This window comes from Macrotis lagotis, chromosome 1 (genome assembly GCF_037893015.1).
Source record: "Macrotis lagotis isolate mMagLag1 chromosome 1, bilby.v1.9.chrom.fasta, whole genome shotgun sequence".
NCBI classification, from domain to species: domain Eukaryota; kingdom Metazoa; phylum Chordata; class Mammalia; order Peramelemorphia; family Peramelidae; genus Macrotis; species Macrotis lagotis.
The window spans coordinates 859,499,830-859,517,464 of NC_133658.1; the positions used below are offsets into that span (position 1 = coordinate 859,499,830).

General features: G+C 37.3%; 1 protein-coding gene across 1 annotated transcript in view; it reads left to right on the plus strand.

Annotated features, from left to right (window-relative positions):
- Positions 1–17,635, plus strand: part of SNRNP40 (small nuclear ribonucleoprotein U5 subunit 40) — a 52,617-nt gene that overhangs the window by 7,268 nt on the left and 27,714 nt on the right. Inside the window, exons 3-4 of the mRNA XM_074217869.1 lie at positions 3,885–3,978; positions 7,758–7,923. Of these exons, the coding sequence (XP_074073970.1) occupies positions 3,885–3,978; positions 7,758–7,923 (260 nt within the window). The remainder of the gene's footprint in view (positions 1–3,884; positions 3,979–7,757; positions 7,924–17,635) is intronic.

A 17,635-nucleotide genomic window follows, 5' to 3' on the forward strand; every position in this document is an offset into this window, starting at 1 on the left:
ATCAACTTTTTCCCTTTATTTGATATATTTATTTTCAGTTCAAAGATAATATAAAAACACCCATAGAAGAAAATGTTATACCTTTGCATTGAAACCCTTTTAATCCTTCAGTCTTTATAAAACAAACATTCTTAAGAGTAAGCAGAGGAGGGGCGGCTAGGTGGCGCAGTGGACAGAGCACTGGCCCTGGAGTCAGCAGGACCTGAGTTCAAATGTGGTCTCAGACATTTAATAATTACCTAGCTATGTGGCCTTGGACAAGCCACTTAACCCCATTTGCCTTGCAAAATCCTTAAAAAAAAAACTAAGCAGAGGAAAATGATAATTTTAAAGAAACAGAAACTTAATTAAATGTTCTTCTGTTCAGCATGGTAGAAGTTCTTTATTGAACACTTCTTTTGTATTCCAAAAGAGACATCATGAATGGAGCAGAAATCTTTGGCATATTTCAGTGTGGCTTGGGTACTGTGTAACAGACAAAATTCACTTATCCTTCTGTGAAAAGGCAGAAGAAATCTGCCTATCTAGAATACCCATTGCTCTTAATTCTTCCCTCCAAGGCCAAGCTGAACATATCTCATTATTTCCGCATGCTCTCAAAGACTTTTCTTCTCTAAGCTAGGCATCCCCTCTTCCTTCACCTGATCTTTTATAATATGGCCTTATAATATGGTTCTCTCACCTTTCTATCTGTGCTTCCGAAGATATTCTTAACCCATGTTCTTCTCAGTATGTGAAACCCTGCCCTTCACATGCTTTGACAGGACAGTGTTTTGGAACTTCTTGCCTCCTTATTATGAATACTGAATACTATGACTCTTTGTGCATCCTAGGACATCATATGCTTTTTGACTAAACTTGACTTGTTCCTGGCAATGCACTGAAATCATCAGATCTTTTTCATAGGATGCTTGATTAAGCAGAGGGGAAACTTACTGGAATTTTGTTTACTTTCAGCTTAAATTTGTTACAGGAAGTGAGAGAACTGTGTGTGTGTGTGTGTGTGTGTATGTATATAATCAAAAAAAAGGTACCTTCTGCCATTCTCTCTCACCTGATGAAGTAGCCTTATTTTTATCAAGGCTAAGCACTCTACTTTTCAAGCAATCCCATTCTAGACTATCTCCACCAACTGATTGTCCCCTTTGTCATCTCCACTTTTTCACTAATTTTCATTCTTTCCCTGTCAACTGACTTGTTCCCTGCTACCTGCAACCATGCCCATGTCTCCCCCATCCAGAAAAATCCTCACTTGATCCGTCTATTCCTGTTCACTATTATTATCCTGTATCTCTTCTCCCCTTTGTAGCAAAGCTCCTTGAAAAGGACAGCTAAAATGGATGCTTCCACTTTCTCTCATTTCCCTCTCTTAACCCCTTACAATCCAGCTGCTGACCTCTTCATTTCACTGACACTGCTCTCCAAGTTCTCAGTGATCTCTGAGTTGCTAAATCCAGTGACCTCTTCTCAGTCATCATTCTCTTTACTCTCTCTGCAGCCTTTGACGCTCTCTCCTTGATATTCCTTTCTCCCTAGGTTTTCAGCTTTTTCCTGGTTCTCCTCCTTCCTATCTTACTACTTCTTCTCTTGACTTCTTTGCTGGATCCTCTTCCAGATCATTCCCTCTTAAGTATAGATGTCCCACAGGGTTCTGTGCTAGACCCTCTTCTCTTCACCTTGTGTAACGTTTCACATGGTGATCTCATCAGCTCTCATGGATTTAATTATACTGATAATTCTCAAATCTGCCTATCCTGCCCCAACTTCTGCTAATCTGTAGTCTTGCATTTTCAGCTGCATTTCAGACAACTAGAACTGGATGTCTAGTTGACATCTTAAACTTACTTATATATCTAAAACAACTCATTATCTTTTCCCCTAAACCCTGCCCCCCTCCTATCGGGGATCCCTTATAATTTCTCATCACCCACCTGCCATCCAAGCTGTTTGAAAAGCCTGCCTATTTCATCTTTGCAACATCTCTTGAACGTGCCCCCTTCTCTCCTCCAACACTGCTCCCTCTAAGTACTGACCCTTATCATCTCATGCCAGGACTATTGCCTGCCTTAAATCTCTCCCCATGCCAATCTATCCTCCAACCTCTAAAGTGGTTTTCCTAAACATAGGTTCACTCATGACAGTCCCTTCTTTCCCTCCTAACACTCAATAATTTTCATTGACTTATTGTCTTCAGGAGCAAATACAAAATGCTCTTTAACATTCAAAGCCCTTCATAACCTAGACTTCTACCTTTCGAAAATTTTTACTACCTTTCAAAAATTTTTACTACTTACTTCTTGATGAGTTTTCTTCCTTCCCCTGACCCTATCCTCCTGGCTATCCCAGGAATAAGACACTCCCTATTTCTCAGCTCCAGGCATTTTCTATGACTGTCCCTGTACCTGGAACCTCCAACTACTTACCTCTATTGCTTCCTTTAAGCCCCAGCTAAAATTCTTCCTTCTACAGGGAACCTTCTCTAACCACTCTTGATTTTAGTGCTTTTCTTCTGTTAAATTATTTCTTATTTATCCTGTGTACAGCTTGTTTTGTATATATTTGTTTGCATGTTATAGATTGTAAGTTCCTTGAGGGTAAGGACTGACTTTTGCCTATTTTTGCTCTTATCATGGTGTCTGCCATATAATAGACCCTTAATAAATATTTATTGAATGAGTTAGCTACTTATATGCCTTCTTCCCTTCTGTATCTTAGTTGGTTGGGAGAAATATTTGTTCTGAAGTATGTGACCAGAGCAAATCAAACTGTTCTTTTTCTTTAGATACAGTGCTGTGCATACTTTTTTTTTTTTAGAATTTTGCAAGGCAAATGGGGTTAAGTGGCTTGCCCAAGGTCACACAGCTAGGTAATTATTAATTGTCTGAGGCCGGATTTGAGCTCAGGTACTCCTGACTCCAGGGCCGGTGCTCTATTCACTGCACCACCTAGCCGCCCCTCTGTGTATACTCTTTAAACCTCAAAGGAAATTTTTGAAAAATAACCATAAAATTACTGAATGATATGCTGGCTTCTTTAAAAAATTTTTGTTTTGGGGCGGCTAGGTGGCATAGTGGATAAAGCACCGGCCCTGGAGTCAGGAGTACCTGGGTACAAATCCGATCTCAGACACTTAATAATTACCTAGCTGTGTGGCCTTGGGCAAGCCACTTAACCCCATTTGCCTTGCAAAAACCTAAAAAAAAAAAGAATTGTCTGAGAGTGATGTTCATAAAGGTTTCCTTAACTATTATATGGGGAATAGCAGCTGAAGATTTGAGATGACCCTGTATCTGAGGGAAAGGTTGCTAGCATTTCAGATTATACTGAAGAGAAAATATATCTGCGAACTTCAATCCCCTAAGCAATGGGAATCCTTGAAAATGAGAGGTGGGACATGGCATTATTTGAGAAGTCCTATCTTCTAGTTGGGGGGCCTCTGCTGGGAAAAAATCATTGCCAAGGGGCAGCTAGGTGGCGCAGTGGATAGTGCACCGGCCTTGGAGTCAGGAGTTACCTGAATTCAAATCTGGCCTCAGACACTTAATAATTGCCTAGCTGTATGACCTTGGGCAAGTCACTTAACCCCATTGCCTTACATAAACCAAACAAAAATCATTGCCAAAAGAATATGAGGAGCCAGGTGGAAGACAGGAATTAGAGAGTTCCAATATATCTGATTTCCATCTCCTCTACTCACAGATGCCCAGGGTAAGAGAAGGAATGATCCTCTGAACTCTGTTATAATTTTTTGTTATAATAGTTTTTGTTCTCATCTGTAATCTGTATACTAGTGAGTCAACAAGTTCCAATAATTCAGTTTCCAGGCCACCCTGGAGAGGTAGTGCCCAGTAGCATTTACAAACCTTCCTCTGTTTGCTTTACAGTGTTGTGGAATGTATATGGTGATTGTGATAACTATGCTACCCTGAAAGGACACAGTGGGGCAGTCATGGAGTTGCATTATAACACAGATGGGAGGTGAGTACCAGTGTTATGATTGCTTATTTAACACTAGTTCTTCTCATGATCCTTTATTAAATCATGATGAGTCTCTAATGTACAGAAACTCTACTGTCCAGAGTCACTGCTTTCTTGTTTATCATCCTCTTGTCTTCTGTGTCACTATAAGCTAAACCATGAAATGACACTCAGGAACATAACCTTAGAGATATCATCCCAACTGCCCAGTTAGGGAACCCTGATAAAAGAAAATATATACCTGTTTTTAACCTTTTAGACCTTTATTAAACCTCAGGGCATGCTGGGTCATTTGCTTAGCCTTTCTGCCATTGTTTTTCCTACTGATACTTAATTTTCACAAAAGTCCTTCTCCTGTGCTCCATCTTGAGGGATGTGCCATAAAATATAAGCTCTGGTAGTTTTCTTTCCAGAGAGAAAAGCTTCCAGCATGATACTGACTCCAGTCTTACATGCCTATGCTCCAAGGATCAGCTTAATTAATGGAGGCATTCATCAATAGATTATTGGACATAAGATGATAGATTTATTCTTTTTTGGCCTATAGTTGTCCATAAAACAAAAATTAAAAATAGATCTGTGTCATGCAGCCCCCTTCCATATCTAATGATTGTAATAGATTGACAGAAAGTGACATCCTTTTTAGACATTTTATAAACTTTAATTTAACCTTTGCCATCTCTATCCAGCAATTCCCAAGTCGATGCATATCCATATTAACACTCATTTTAAATGAAACTAGAAGACATAAAGAAGGTGTGGCCAAGTGGAACCACCATGGCATATGGTTTCTCCTGCATGATCTGAAAAACGTTGATCAGAACTGGTGATTTTGTATTTCCAAGACTGAAAAGGCACATCTCTTCATAGGATACTGGTTATTTCGGTTTGCTTGCTGTGAGATTATAGAAGATAATCTTGCAACTTAATGAATGTAATAGTATGGAAGAGATTGCCTTGTTCTTAATTTAGTTTCTTTTTAAATTGTAGGTACAGAGAGAGATAATAGAAACTTTGTTGGAAAGATGATTTGTGGTCAAAGAATTCAAGTAACTAAAGTCTTAGTCTAAAAGTAGTCTATTCAAAAACAAGTTAAGTCCCTACTATGGCAAGTGCTGGATAATATTGTTAAAAAAGAAAATGAACTATATTTTAATAGAGAGGAAATGAGCTTTTTTAAAAATAGAAGAGATCGGGGCAGCTAGATAGCACAGTGGATAGAACACTGGTCCTGGAGCCAGGAGTACCTGGGTTCAAATCCAGCCTCAGACACTTAATAATTACCTAGCTGTGTGGCCTTGGGCAAGCCACTTAACCCTATTTGCCTTGCAAAAAAACTAAAAAAAAAATAGAAGAGATCACATACTTGCACCTAAAATAGCAATCTATTCAGAATCTATTATTGGTGATTGTCCACTTAGATCATCAACTGATTTGATGATATCACATGAGAAGAAATCATGCTCAAGAGAAGGGATTGTTATAGTGATTCCCACTCAACCTGTGTAAAGTCCTTTCTGAAAAGTGAGAATGAATAAAGGCCAAACCTATACCCCCACTTCTTGATTTTTTTAGATAAGTTTATTGAATAATAAATCGTTGCTTCAATGAAGACACTATTGGAATCCAGAAACTACGTTGACTGTCATCAAATTTGATAACCAAAGACAACTTAAACCTAAAGGATTTTTTGTAAAATACTTTGAAGAAGGATCATGGAATACTATGAATCTTGTCACATCACAAAACATTGAAGAAAATTTAAGAAAACACTGGTGCGTCCCCCCCCCCCATGAAGGTCCAATTATCAAATTATCCCCAGGAGTATTTGTAGATAAAACTAGGAAAGGGGAAAGAGAAAGCCATGGACGGACAGACACACACACACACACACACACACACACACACACACACACACACACAAGGATTTATTTACCAATAAATTTTCTTGAGAACCAAGATAATGGAGTTGCTACATTTAGACTTGTGACACCTCCTTCAGTACCTGGAAACTCCTATTTATGAAGAGGTAGTGAAGGCATTTAAGAAGATGAAATTGAAGAGTGTATGGATCAGACCAAAGACACAATACACTGTGCTGTCGATACTGTAGTTTGAAAGGCATTCAGGGAGGAGTTTATCAAGGGTTTTTTGGAGCTTTTTTAAAAATAGAAAAGATCACATGCTTGAACCTAAAACAGCAAATGAGAAGACACCAGCTACTGACTCATGTATCTGTGAGATACACACCTTTAGGATCTGTAAGAGTGGTATATACATACAGGAAAATAAAGGTTTTAGCATCACAGAACTTAATTGATTTTTTTGTTAATGTATTTGACATAGTAGAAAAAAAGGCTACCTTAAAGTTTCTGTAAGGCATCTTAACTTCATTATATACTTAACATCATATGATTATTTGATGAATTTGACCACTTGAAAATAATTTTTGTTTTATGATCTGCCAAATATTGACATTAAACATCTTCATTTGAAGCATTTTCCAGGATAATGCAGGATACCCTGGGCTGAGTCCAAAAGGTTTCTCTCTTAATATTTAGATTCTCCAAAGACATTATATTAATTATATCAAGCTCTGCAACATTACAAAACTTAATCCATAATGGTGTGAAAGTATTACAGGATTTGGAGTTGGAAGGAATCTTGGAAAACTTGTTGCCTAAATCTTCCCATCTGTAGATGTGGAGAGTGAAACACACTTAGGGGAATTCACTTGCCTGATGTCATAGAGGTAATAAGACGTGGACTTAATACTTGAACCTGCATTCTCTGATTCCAAATCTAGCTCTTTTCCCACTGTACCAGGGATTAGTGTAACCAGACTCTGCAGAAACAAAATATATGGAAAAAGTCATGTAATTTAGAATATGACATACACATAGACAGTGTCTTGTTTCCAAAATTGTTTAGGGGAAGTCATTGGCATTTTGAAAATAGTGAATTTTCAATGATTCTAAAATGTTTTTTACCATAAAAGCTCATTTCTTTAGGACCACTAGGTCTGGTTATGTTTTTGCATATGAACAAGGAACCATCATGATTTCAGAGAGATGGAAATGGCAAACAACCCAAAACACCATGGATTGATGCATATTGTTCCTAAGGCTGTAGTAGAATTGCAGTGATTATATGTGTGTGTTTGTGTATGTATGAAGTTATTTAAAAGATATCCTGGGGTACCTGCCATATGGGTAAAATGAGAAACAAGAATGAACCACTGCTTGCTTGCCCTCGGACATTTAAACAATCAGTAGAAGGCATCTAATGCTTAGAATGAATTATCAGGAAGCATAATGGAAAGATATGGATGGGAAAGCATAGAAGGTATACTTGTCATAAGGAAAACACAGATCTAACCTTGAAAATCTTTTAATCTGAAAAATATTTTAAGGGCACAATGATTGGAATAGACATCTGAAACTATTTAGTCCAAAGTACTTAAATAAGAATCCTCACTATATGATCTCCCAACAAATGGTCCTTCAGACTTTGCTTAAAGGACTGTAGTGAAAGGGAGCCCCCCCCCCCAAAGAGACTATTCTAATTTGGGCTAACTTGTTAAGTTTGGAGTCCATTCACCCTCCCCTGATCTTTTTCAGATCATTTGCTACCTAGAAATTTATTATATTTTAAATATTATATGCTTTATTGTACCTTTTTACATGGCTGGCAAATGGATAGAATAAAATCATTTAGTGTCTGTTTTAACCAAAACCTTTCTCTTTTTTTTTTTCTCTCCCTTGTTCTCTACCTTTCAGCATGCTCTTCTCAGCTTCCACAGATAAAACTGTTGCTGTGTGGGATAGTGAGACCGGAGAAAGAATTAAGAGGCTGAAGGGGCATACTTCCTTTGTGAATTCCTGTTACCCTGCCAGGAGGGGTCCCCAGCTAGTCTGCACTGGCAGCGATGATGGCACAGTTAAGGTGGGTATTTTTGTGTGACAGTTGCCAGTTCTGAGGTGGTATAGTAGTATACAGATTTGACCTTTTTCTTGGAGTTCACCAGCTTCTGACTTGTTCTTTTCAAGTAGGATGGATGATCCTTATAGCCTGTCCCCCTTTTAAAAATTTAATTTATTTTTTTTCCAATTACATGTAAAGATAGTTTTCAACATTAATTTTTTCGTAAGATTTTGAATTCACATTTTTCAGCCTACCTTCCCTCCCTATGAATTGAGTAATATGCCCAAGGTTATATATATATATATATATATATATATATATGTCATATTTTTTCTCTGGATGTGGATGGCATTTTCCATCACAAGTCTTCTGGATTTGTTTTTGATAACTGTATTGCTGAGAAAAGTTGCTCAAAAATTGCTGTTATAGTTGATCACACAATTTTTTTAAATTTTATTTATTTAAGGCAATAGGGTTAAGTGACTTGTTTAAGGTCACACAGCAAGGCAATTATTAAGGATCATCACACAATATTGCTGTTAATGCACACAATGTTCTCTTGGTTCTACTGACTTCACTGAGCATCAGTTCATATAAATCTTTCCAGGTTTTTCTGAAATCTACCTGCTCATGATTTTTTTTCATATTTTTTTTTTGCTCATAATTTCTGGGTTTTTGTTCTTTTTAACTTTTCTTCTGATGTTTTAAAAAATATTTTATTCAATTGCTTTTCCAATTGTGCAATGGTTGTTTTTACCAATCATTTTTTTTGTAAGGTTTTGAGTTTTACTATTTTTTCTCCCTTCCCTCCCCACACCCCCTGTCAGAAAGCAATCTGATATAGGCTTTACATTTATAATCATGCTAAACACAGATTGATATTGAGCATGTGAGAAAAGAAATAGATCCAAACAGAAAAAAAGAAAGCATTAAAAAGAAAAAAATGATATAGTACATAAGGCATCTTTTAAAAAATTGCTTTGGTTTTCATTTAAACTCCACAGTCCCTTCTCTAGATACAGATGGCATTTTCCATCACAAATTTTTTAAAATTGACTTTGAATATTTTACTGCTAAAATGAACAAGTTGATCTTCACCCCATATTATTGGTTTGGGGGGTTTGGTTTTTTTTTTGTTTGTTTGTTGTTTGCAAGGCAATGAGGTTAAGGTCACACAACTAGGTAATTATCAAGTGTCTGAGGCTAGATTTGAACTCAGGTGCTCCAGACCCCAGGGCCACCAGACCCCTGCACCACCTAGCCGCCCTTATAATTATTGCTAATGCGTTTAATGTTCTGGTTCTGCTCATCTCACTCAGCATCAATTCATGCAAGTATTTCCAGACTTTTCTGAAATTCCCGTCCCTCGTGATTTCTTATAATACAATAATGTTCTATCACATAACATATACCACAACTTGTTCAACCTTTGCCCAATTGATGGGCATCCCCTCAAGTTCCTGTTCTTGGCCACTACCAAAAAGTTGCTCGTGTTTTCCTGAACAAGAGTATTCCATCACATTTATATACCACAACTTATTCAAATATTCCCTAATTGAAGAGTCGCTTTTCAATTCCCAGTTCTTTGCCATCACAAGAAGAACTGCTATAAATAATTTTATACATGTGGGTCTTTTTCCCTTTTTTATGAACTCTTTGGGATACAGACCCAGAAATAGTATTGCTGGACCTAAGGTTTTCTAGCCCTTTGTAGCATTTCCCTTCTAAACTTGGTTGTAATGCTGTTTTTTTCTCCCTGAAACAAAGATGTAGGAAAATTTCTATTTTGAGGACCATAGGTTATTACATACTCTTTGAAATAACAAGTGATATATGTACAAAAGTATATTAGAATCTTAGAATATTAAATATGTTAAATTAGCATTAAATAAAGTATAAAATATTAAAGAGAGAACTTTAAAAATCATTTAATCTATCTTTTACAGATATGAAAATGGGCATCTCAGAGAGGTGACCCAAGGTCAAAATAGTTAGTGGAACCATAACTATCTGAGAGTATATTTATGCTGTCATAATAATGAAATTTAAGCCATTATAGTATTTCCTATATTACCAAATTTCAGATTCTGGATGTTGTTGTCAGTCATTGGGCCAAAGGGGACTATAAGACGGACTGCAGGTAAAAATCCTGCAGTTCCTTTGATGGTTAAGAGTTTTGAATGAATGCATTGATTTCCACATACAAAGAGTATATTAATTCCTCAATGAGATATTAACATTGAGTTGTTTTTCCTAAAATATTGGTAATTATTTTCCACTGAAAAAAAATCTGATGACCTTTTGTCTCTCTATTCTGACCAGTGATGTACTTGCTAGGCAGCAGGATTTAGAATGCATGGAATCAATTCATTCTCAGTCAACATGTGCAAGCCTGGGGCTGCTAGGTGGCATAGTGGATAAAACACTGGCCTTGGAGTCAGGAGTACCTGGGTTCAAATCCGGTCTCAGACACTTAATAATTACCTAGCTGTGTGGCCTTGGGCAAGCCACTTAATCCCATTTGCCTTGCAAAAAACCTAAAAAAAAACCAAACATGTGCAAGCCTATATGCAGCTGAGATCTTCCTGCTGGAGCTAGCCCAGGGAGGTGGAGTCAAAGAGTTCAAGTTCAAATCCCACTGATGCCATTTACTAGATATGTGAACTTCAGTAAATGTTAATCTTTTGGAGCCTTTATTTCTTCATTTGTAAAATGGGCATGATAGGATTTTACCTGGCTATGGCAAGAAAGGGTTGTTGAGAGGTGTGCAGAATACTTATGACCCATAAAATGCTCTGTTAGTCTAAACTGCCAGTGACAAATCTGTTTCTTTTTTCCCTCCACCCCTAATAATTTAGCCTTGAAGACTTGTGTCCCCTCTCATCTCTGTAAAGCCCCCAAATCAAATTGTGGTATTCTCACAAAGTTTGACTCTGCAGACCTGTCCATCTTAAGTACTGAGATTCAGTGCTTAATGTTTATTCCATATATAAATTTCATTCGTATTCAGTCTCTTAAAAAAAGGTTTACTCAAATGTTTTCTGGACAATTGGTATGATTGTCTTAGTAATTTGAAGAATTCCTACAGGTATACATTTTCAATTATCAATAATGGTATTCCAGGAGAATAGTTTATTGATCTTTTGAGAGCTTGATCAATATATTCCAGCTCTTCAGTTTCCATCTCACCTGCAAATGAAGTCTTTTTTTTTTTTGGTATATACAGCTAGTTAAGTTTGTTTACATAAGGAGGATGATTAGGATAAATTTGAATTTATTTAGTATTTTATTTTCCCCGAGTTACATGTTAAAACATTTCTTAACTTTAAAACTTGAGTTCCAAATTCTCTCCTTTTCTCCCTCCCTCCCCAACTTTTAAATGGCAAATAAGTCAATAAAGATTATGCATGTATAGTCATACAAACATTTCCATGTTAGTAATGTTGTGAAAGAAAACAAATTGGAAAAAACCCAACCTCAGGAAAAAGAAAGTGAAAAAAATATACTTCAGTCTGTATTCAGATACCATCCTTTCTTTCCTTGGGGATGGATAGTTGTCTTGGATCATTATATTGCTGAGAATAACTAACTTACTTACAACTGAATGGATAGCTTTCTTGGATCATTGTATTGCTCAGAATAACTTACTCACAACTGATCATCCCACAGTACTGCTATTACTTTGTTATTACTTTGTATGCAGTACATTTCCTCAACTCAAGTAAATTTTTCCAGGTTTTTCTGAGAGCATCCTGCCCATCATTTCTTATAGCACTATATTATTCCATCATAAGCAGTTCCTCAATTGATGGACATCCTCTCAATTTCCAATTCTTTGCCATCAGAAAAGAGCTGCTATAAGTATTTGTGTACATCTAGGTCCTTTCTCTTTTTTTTCTTTAAATCACTTTTGGGTTACAGACCTAATAATGGTATTGCTAGGTCAAAAGGGGTGTATGATTTTATGCTCCTTTAGGCATAGTTTCACTGTTTCATTGAATCAGTTCACAAATCTACCAATAGTGTGTTAATCTCCCATTTTTCCCACATCCCTTCCAAAATTTGTCATTTTCCTTTACAATCCTATTAGTCAATTTAATAGGTATGTGGTGTTAACTGAGAATTACTTTAATTTACATTTCTCTAGTTAATAGTGAGAGCATTTTTTCATGTGGCTATAATTAGTTTTGATTCCTTCACATGAAAACTGTTCATATCTTTTGATCACTTATCAAACGGGGAATGGCTCTTATTTTTATAAATTTGACTTAGTCCTCTTTTTTTCAGTTAGTATTGTTAAATCTATTGCCCTTCATCCTATTCTATTTACCCCCCCCCATTTATTCTGTTCTCTCTCTCTCTCCTTTCACCCTGTCCCTTCTCAAAAGTGTTTTATCTCTTATCAACCCCCTTCCCCAATTTGCCCTCCCTTCTATCAGCCCTTAGGGTAAAGTAGATTTCTATATCCATCTGAATGTGTGTGTTATTTCTTCTTTGAGCCAATTCTGTCTGATAGGACATTCAGTTCACTCTCGCTCACCTCTCCTTTTTTTCTATAAAAACTCTTTCTTGTTTCTTTTTTGTAAGATAATTTATCCCATTCTAGCTCTTCCTTTTTCCAGTATATTCCTTTCTCACCCCTTAATTTTATTTTTTTAGATATCATCTCTTCATATTCAACTCACAACTGTACCCTCTGTCTTATACTCCTAACTTCCATAATAATAAAAAAGTTCTAATCTTCCCATATAGGAATGTAAACAGTAGCCTTATTAAATTCCTTATGATTTCCCTTTCCTGTTTGCCTTTTTATGTTCTCTTGAGCCTTGTATTTGAAAGTCATAGTTTCTGTCTAGCTCTGATCCTTTCATCAAGAATGCCTGAAAGCCCACCATTTAATTGAATGTCCGTTTTTTTCCCCCTGAAGGATTATACTCAGTTTTGCTGGGCAGTCGTCCGAAATGGTAATGATATAAAGGTCATGCTATGAGGCTTTCTGGGAACTTGTCCTGCCTGTTAATTGGCCATGTTTTCAGGAGAGAGGTGGCTTGGTTTGGTGCAAGGAGCCCTGGATTGGGAGTTAGAGGGCTGCCACTCACTAGTTGGGTGAGACATGGGGCAGGTGAAGGAAACCCTCTGAACCTCAGGCTGCTCAGGTTTCTGTTTCTTTTTTTTTCCTCTTTTTGAGATGACCTAGATCTATAGTTTCAGCAGCATCAAGAGCTAGCTCCTTGTACCAGAATCAGTGAGCACCTTCTCTGCAGGTGCTCACTAAAAGCACCTGATTTCTCTTAAGTTATGGGATTAGGGGTGGCTAGGTGGCGCAGTAGATAGAGCACTGGCCTTGGAGTAAGGAGTACCTGGGTTCAAATCCGGTCTCAGACACTTAATAATTACCTAGCCATGTGACCTTGGGCAAGCCACTTAACCCTGTTGCCTTGAAAAATCTTAAAAAAAAAAAGTCATGGGATTGCCCAGGTTTCACAGTCTGTACAAGATAGTATTTGAACCTTGGCCTTTCTGACTCCTAGGCCAGCTCTATCTATGCCACCCCATAGTCTTTGAACTCATCCATAAAAGGGGAAAGTACTACCTGACCTACCAATCTACAAGGCTGTTGTGATAATTAAATGAAAGAATATATGTAGGCAAAATTACTTTGGAAACCCTAAACTGCTATAGGAGTACAGGGAGAACCCTAGTGTTGATGGGATTTTAAGATTATCAGAAGTTCATTATCTTTTATAGATTTACTTAGAAAACTTACTATTCCAGTTTTTAGAAAATCTTTATGAGCAAGCCAAGTGCCAGTGTATGAATATTTGGGTCTCCATTGTTTTGTTCATTTTTTTAAATCCATTTTTTCCCCAAATGAAAGTAGGAGGAGAATAGAGAGTCCCCTAGGGAAAATTGGCAAGAATTTGGAAGGTTTTTATATTGTTTGCCTTTTTTTCCCCTTGGTGAAGTCTAGGAGGACATTAGGACAAATCCAGTGAGGCTTGAGAAGTGTTAGGTTCCTGCCAGACTAGCTTACCCTTATCCAGGTGAATGTTGAAGAGATGGGAGACAAGGATGGAAAGTTCTCCAAATTCTCCCTTTATTAAACCAAATACAAGTGTTTAAATATCATTCCCCACTCCCTGGTCCACTCCCACTCCCGTGGCACTCTCCAATCAACTAGTAAACCAATGCTCTGGGTGCTAGAGGACCCCAGGTGATAAAAGTTTACAGTACTCCCACACACAACAGTCCCTTACAGAGAAGCATTTTATTTTTTGAATAGAGGGTTCTCCTCCCTTCATACCATCAGTGAACTGCTCATTCTGTTTGTGTGTAAAACTTGCCTTGGGGGTGGCAGATGAGAAATAAGAGTTTGGAGATGAAGAAACAATTCTTTCAGAACTGGAAGGGCCCTTCACAACCAATTAGTCTGTCCCACTTGTTTTCTTTTTGAGGAAACTGAGACTCAGAGAAAGGACTTGGAGAATAGCTACCTGTATTTCTCAGAGAAAGTACTCTGATTCCCTATATCCTCCCTAACTTTTGGAGCCATCAGTCAGGATTCCATCTAATCAAGAAGTAGTTTGAAGGGTAAATCAGTAACAGGAAAAGAAGAGTAAAATGATAAATTCATTGCAAGGTTGAGGATGAGTATCTCATGGCTGGAAAGAGATTGTGCCTTGTGCATAATTCATGTACTCCTGTGGCCAGACGGAAGACTCGCTGATTTTCTTTAATGTATATGGATAAAATGAGATTGTTTACTGGGCAACTCATTTTGTTCATCTGGTTTCATACCTTTACTCATCCCACAAGTTTGATTAGGCAGCAGGTCTGATCCAATTCAAAGGAATAATCAATCACCTGTGTTGTGCTACATGCTGAGCAATAACTTACATTTATCATTACCATTTACATTAATCTCAGTTGATTAATAAATTCTTTATCCTCATCTGTGAAATTTCTCCAATTCTTGCTCATGGAACCGTGTACCTGACCATCTTTTGCTCAGCCCTATCTTCTCTTCACCACCATTCTTGATCTCCTTATTCTTGTACAAAGAAAACTAGGTTGCAGTAGCCAATTTTGTCATAAGTTCCCTGGATTTACTCATGTTACTTCTGTTTTCCATTTCCAAATCATAAAGCAAGAGGACATGGGTCTGATTTGTCTTCTCTATTCAAGTCCTTAAATCCAAAATGTTTTCTGGGCAGAGCACAGACCAAGTATAGAACAGATGTGTGACAGAGAATCCAGAATTAGTTGATGACACCTCCAAGCAGGAACATAAGAGGGAAGAATATGATTTTCTGGGTAGAATCTCTGTCCCTTATGAAAATTCTTGTACCACGTAATTGCCTATGTGGTTTCCAGGGAGCCAGACGTGTGTTGTTGGTTTCCAATATGCTAATCCTCTTCCTGAGGATATAGTTAGACCTCACATTGTTGTTAGTATCTCCTAGTTACTTCTGGATCCTAGAAACAAAGTTACTTGTCCAGATCACTCCTGTTTTGACTTTTATCATGCCTATTGTTCTTGGAAGGTCAATAAATCCTGATTCTGATCCTGAGTTGTTTCTCTGATTTTCCTTTGTTCCTGAGCATTATTTCACAAAGGAGTCATTATAGAATTAACTATTTTATCTCTTTTGAATTTTGTTTACATGTATGGGCATATGTTCTCATAGTGTAAATTCATTCTGAGAACTTTTGTTTGTTTCGCTTCAAATCTCTGATTTTATTGGTGTAGGGGAACTCCTGGTGAGGAACGTCCTCTCCCAATGCAGATTGACACCTGTTCTGCAACTTCTAGTCTTAGAGTTGCCTGGGGCCTCGAGAGGGTAAGTGACTTGCTCAGGGTCACACAACCTATACATGGCAGAAATAAAACTTGAGCCCATATCTTTCTAAGTAACAGTGTTTCTTTCCACTATTCCACACCATTTCTCTTAGAATGAGAGATTTCCTCATCACTGTGGTGTTCCTCAGTTGGCTGGGTGGTCTAATCAGAGGGGTTAGATTGAGACAATAATAGAATAAATACTAGATCCCAAATTATTTCCATGGTAATAAGAGCAGAGTAGGGTAATGGCATAAAGTTATAGCAGAAGAGAGTGAAGATCATTGCTTTCAACATTTCCATGGCACATTAAAGTTTCTACTCTGTTTCACATAGTTTCATTTGATCCATATCAGCTAATGAGACCAAAGTTTGGAGTTTGGAAAGGCTGAGTGACAAGTCACCATTCCAACTGGTGAGCACAAGGGGTAGACCTGGGAGCCTGGTCTCTCCTGGGGATGAACCCAGCCCTTTCTGTACTCCTAGGCTTTCTCTGAAGCATTCCATGTTCTTAATTTGCTTTCTTCTCAAGTTTCCAGCCCCTCTTTCTCATTCTTATGATATATATATCTATATCTATCTATGTCCATCTCTCTCTCTCTCTCTCTCTCTACATATATATGTATGTATGTATGTATGTATGTATGTATGGGATTTCAAGTCTATACATGTAACCTTAGAGGTTCTTCAGTTCCACTTATGCCTTAATGAAAATGGGCCTCTCTGTATGTACTGTGATATATTGAATCCCATAGTTAAGTGGACATTGCTTTAAACAATTGGAGTGGTCACAAAAGATTCTAAAAAGCATACAATTAACTGAGTAGGGAAAGTTAGGATGGGAAAGAATTAGAGTAAATTCCCCTCTGGTATTTTAAAACTTTGTGAGTTGTTTAGTAGAGACACACCATCTATATAAGTTATAGATTATTCCTGTTTAATCTTAGTCATTTAGTAGTCAACCCTCTAGCAATGAGCTTCTGAACTTAGGTTGACTGATCCTTAATCTAATGTATTATTAATGTAATTGTTATTATATTAATACAGACTTTTCAAATCTGTGAGAGTTTTACAGATAAGCAATTCAAACTAGAATAATAATTTTAAAAGTAGAAGGGATATTGGAGATCATTTAATCTAGCCCCTCACTTTTCAAATGAGAAGACTGAAGCCTATAAGAGGTTAAATGACTTGTCCAAGGTTGCACTTGTGGTTAGTCAAGTTAGGTTTTGAATCAGGTGTTCAGGCTCCAAATCTCATGCTGTTTCTAACAAACTTTGTAAATAGAAAGTAACTACTAATGTTTCTGTGGACAAAACCCAGAGAAAGCCTATAGCTAAATCCACTATCTCAAAAAGGCTTAAATATGTGATATTCTCATATCTCTGTGTCCTGTAGTATTGGGAATGGAATCCAATAGTTTTTATTTTGTGTACGTCAGCTAGAGTTTTGCAATCTTAATTCACTGCCTACTCAGATGAGAACTTGTACAATGGTCTGTTTTTCCCCATCCCATAATTACTGTATGTTAACAGAAACAGTTTTCAGGTAAAAGGTGAAGGAGAGAAATGGGTTAGCCTCTGCTTTTACAACTCATTGTTAAATGTATGCACATTTGCTTGGAATCCAAAGGTCTTGATTCACATCTCCATTGTGATTTCAACTTATATACATGTGACCAAATTAGGCAGGAATCACAGTACCTTCATTGCCTCCTTCACAAGATTGTATTGGTGTAAATGTGAGCTAAACAGTATCTGTGTACACACATGTGAATTCAAATATATCCACATGCAAGCCTAAATGTGTACACAGAGACAAAATCTTTATCTTGGAACTTGCATAGATGTTGAATTCTTGCTTTGGATTAAACAACAGTTGAACTCAACCAAA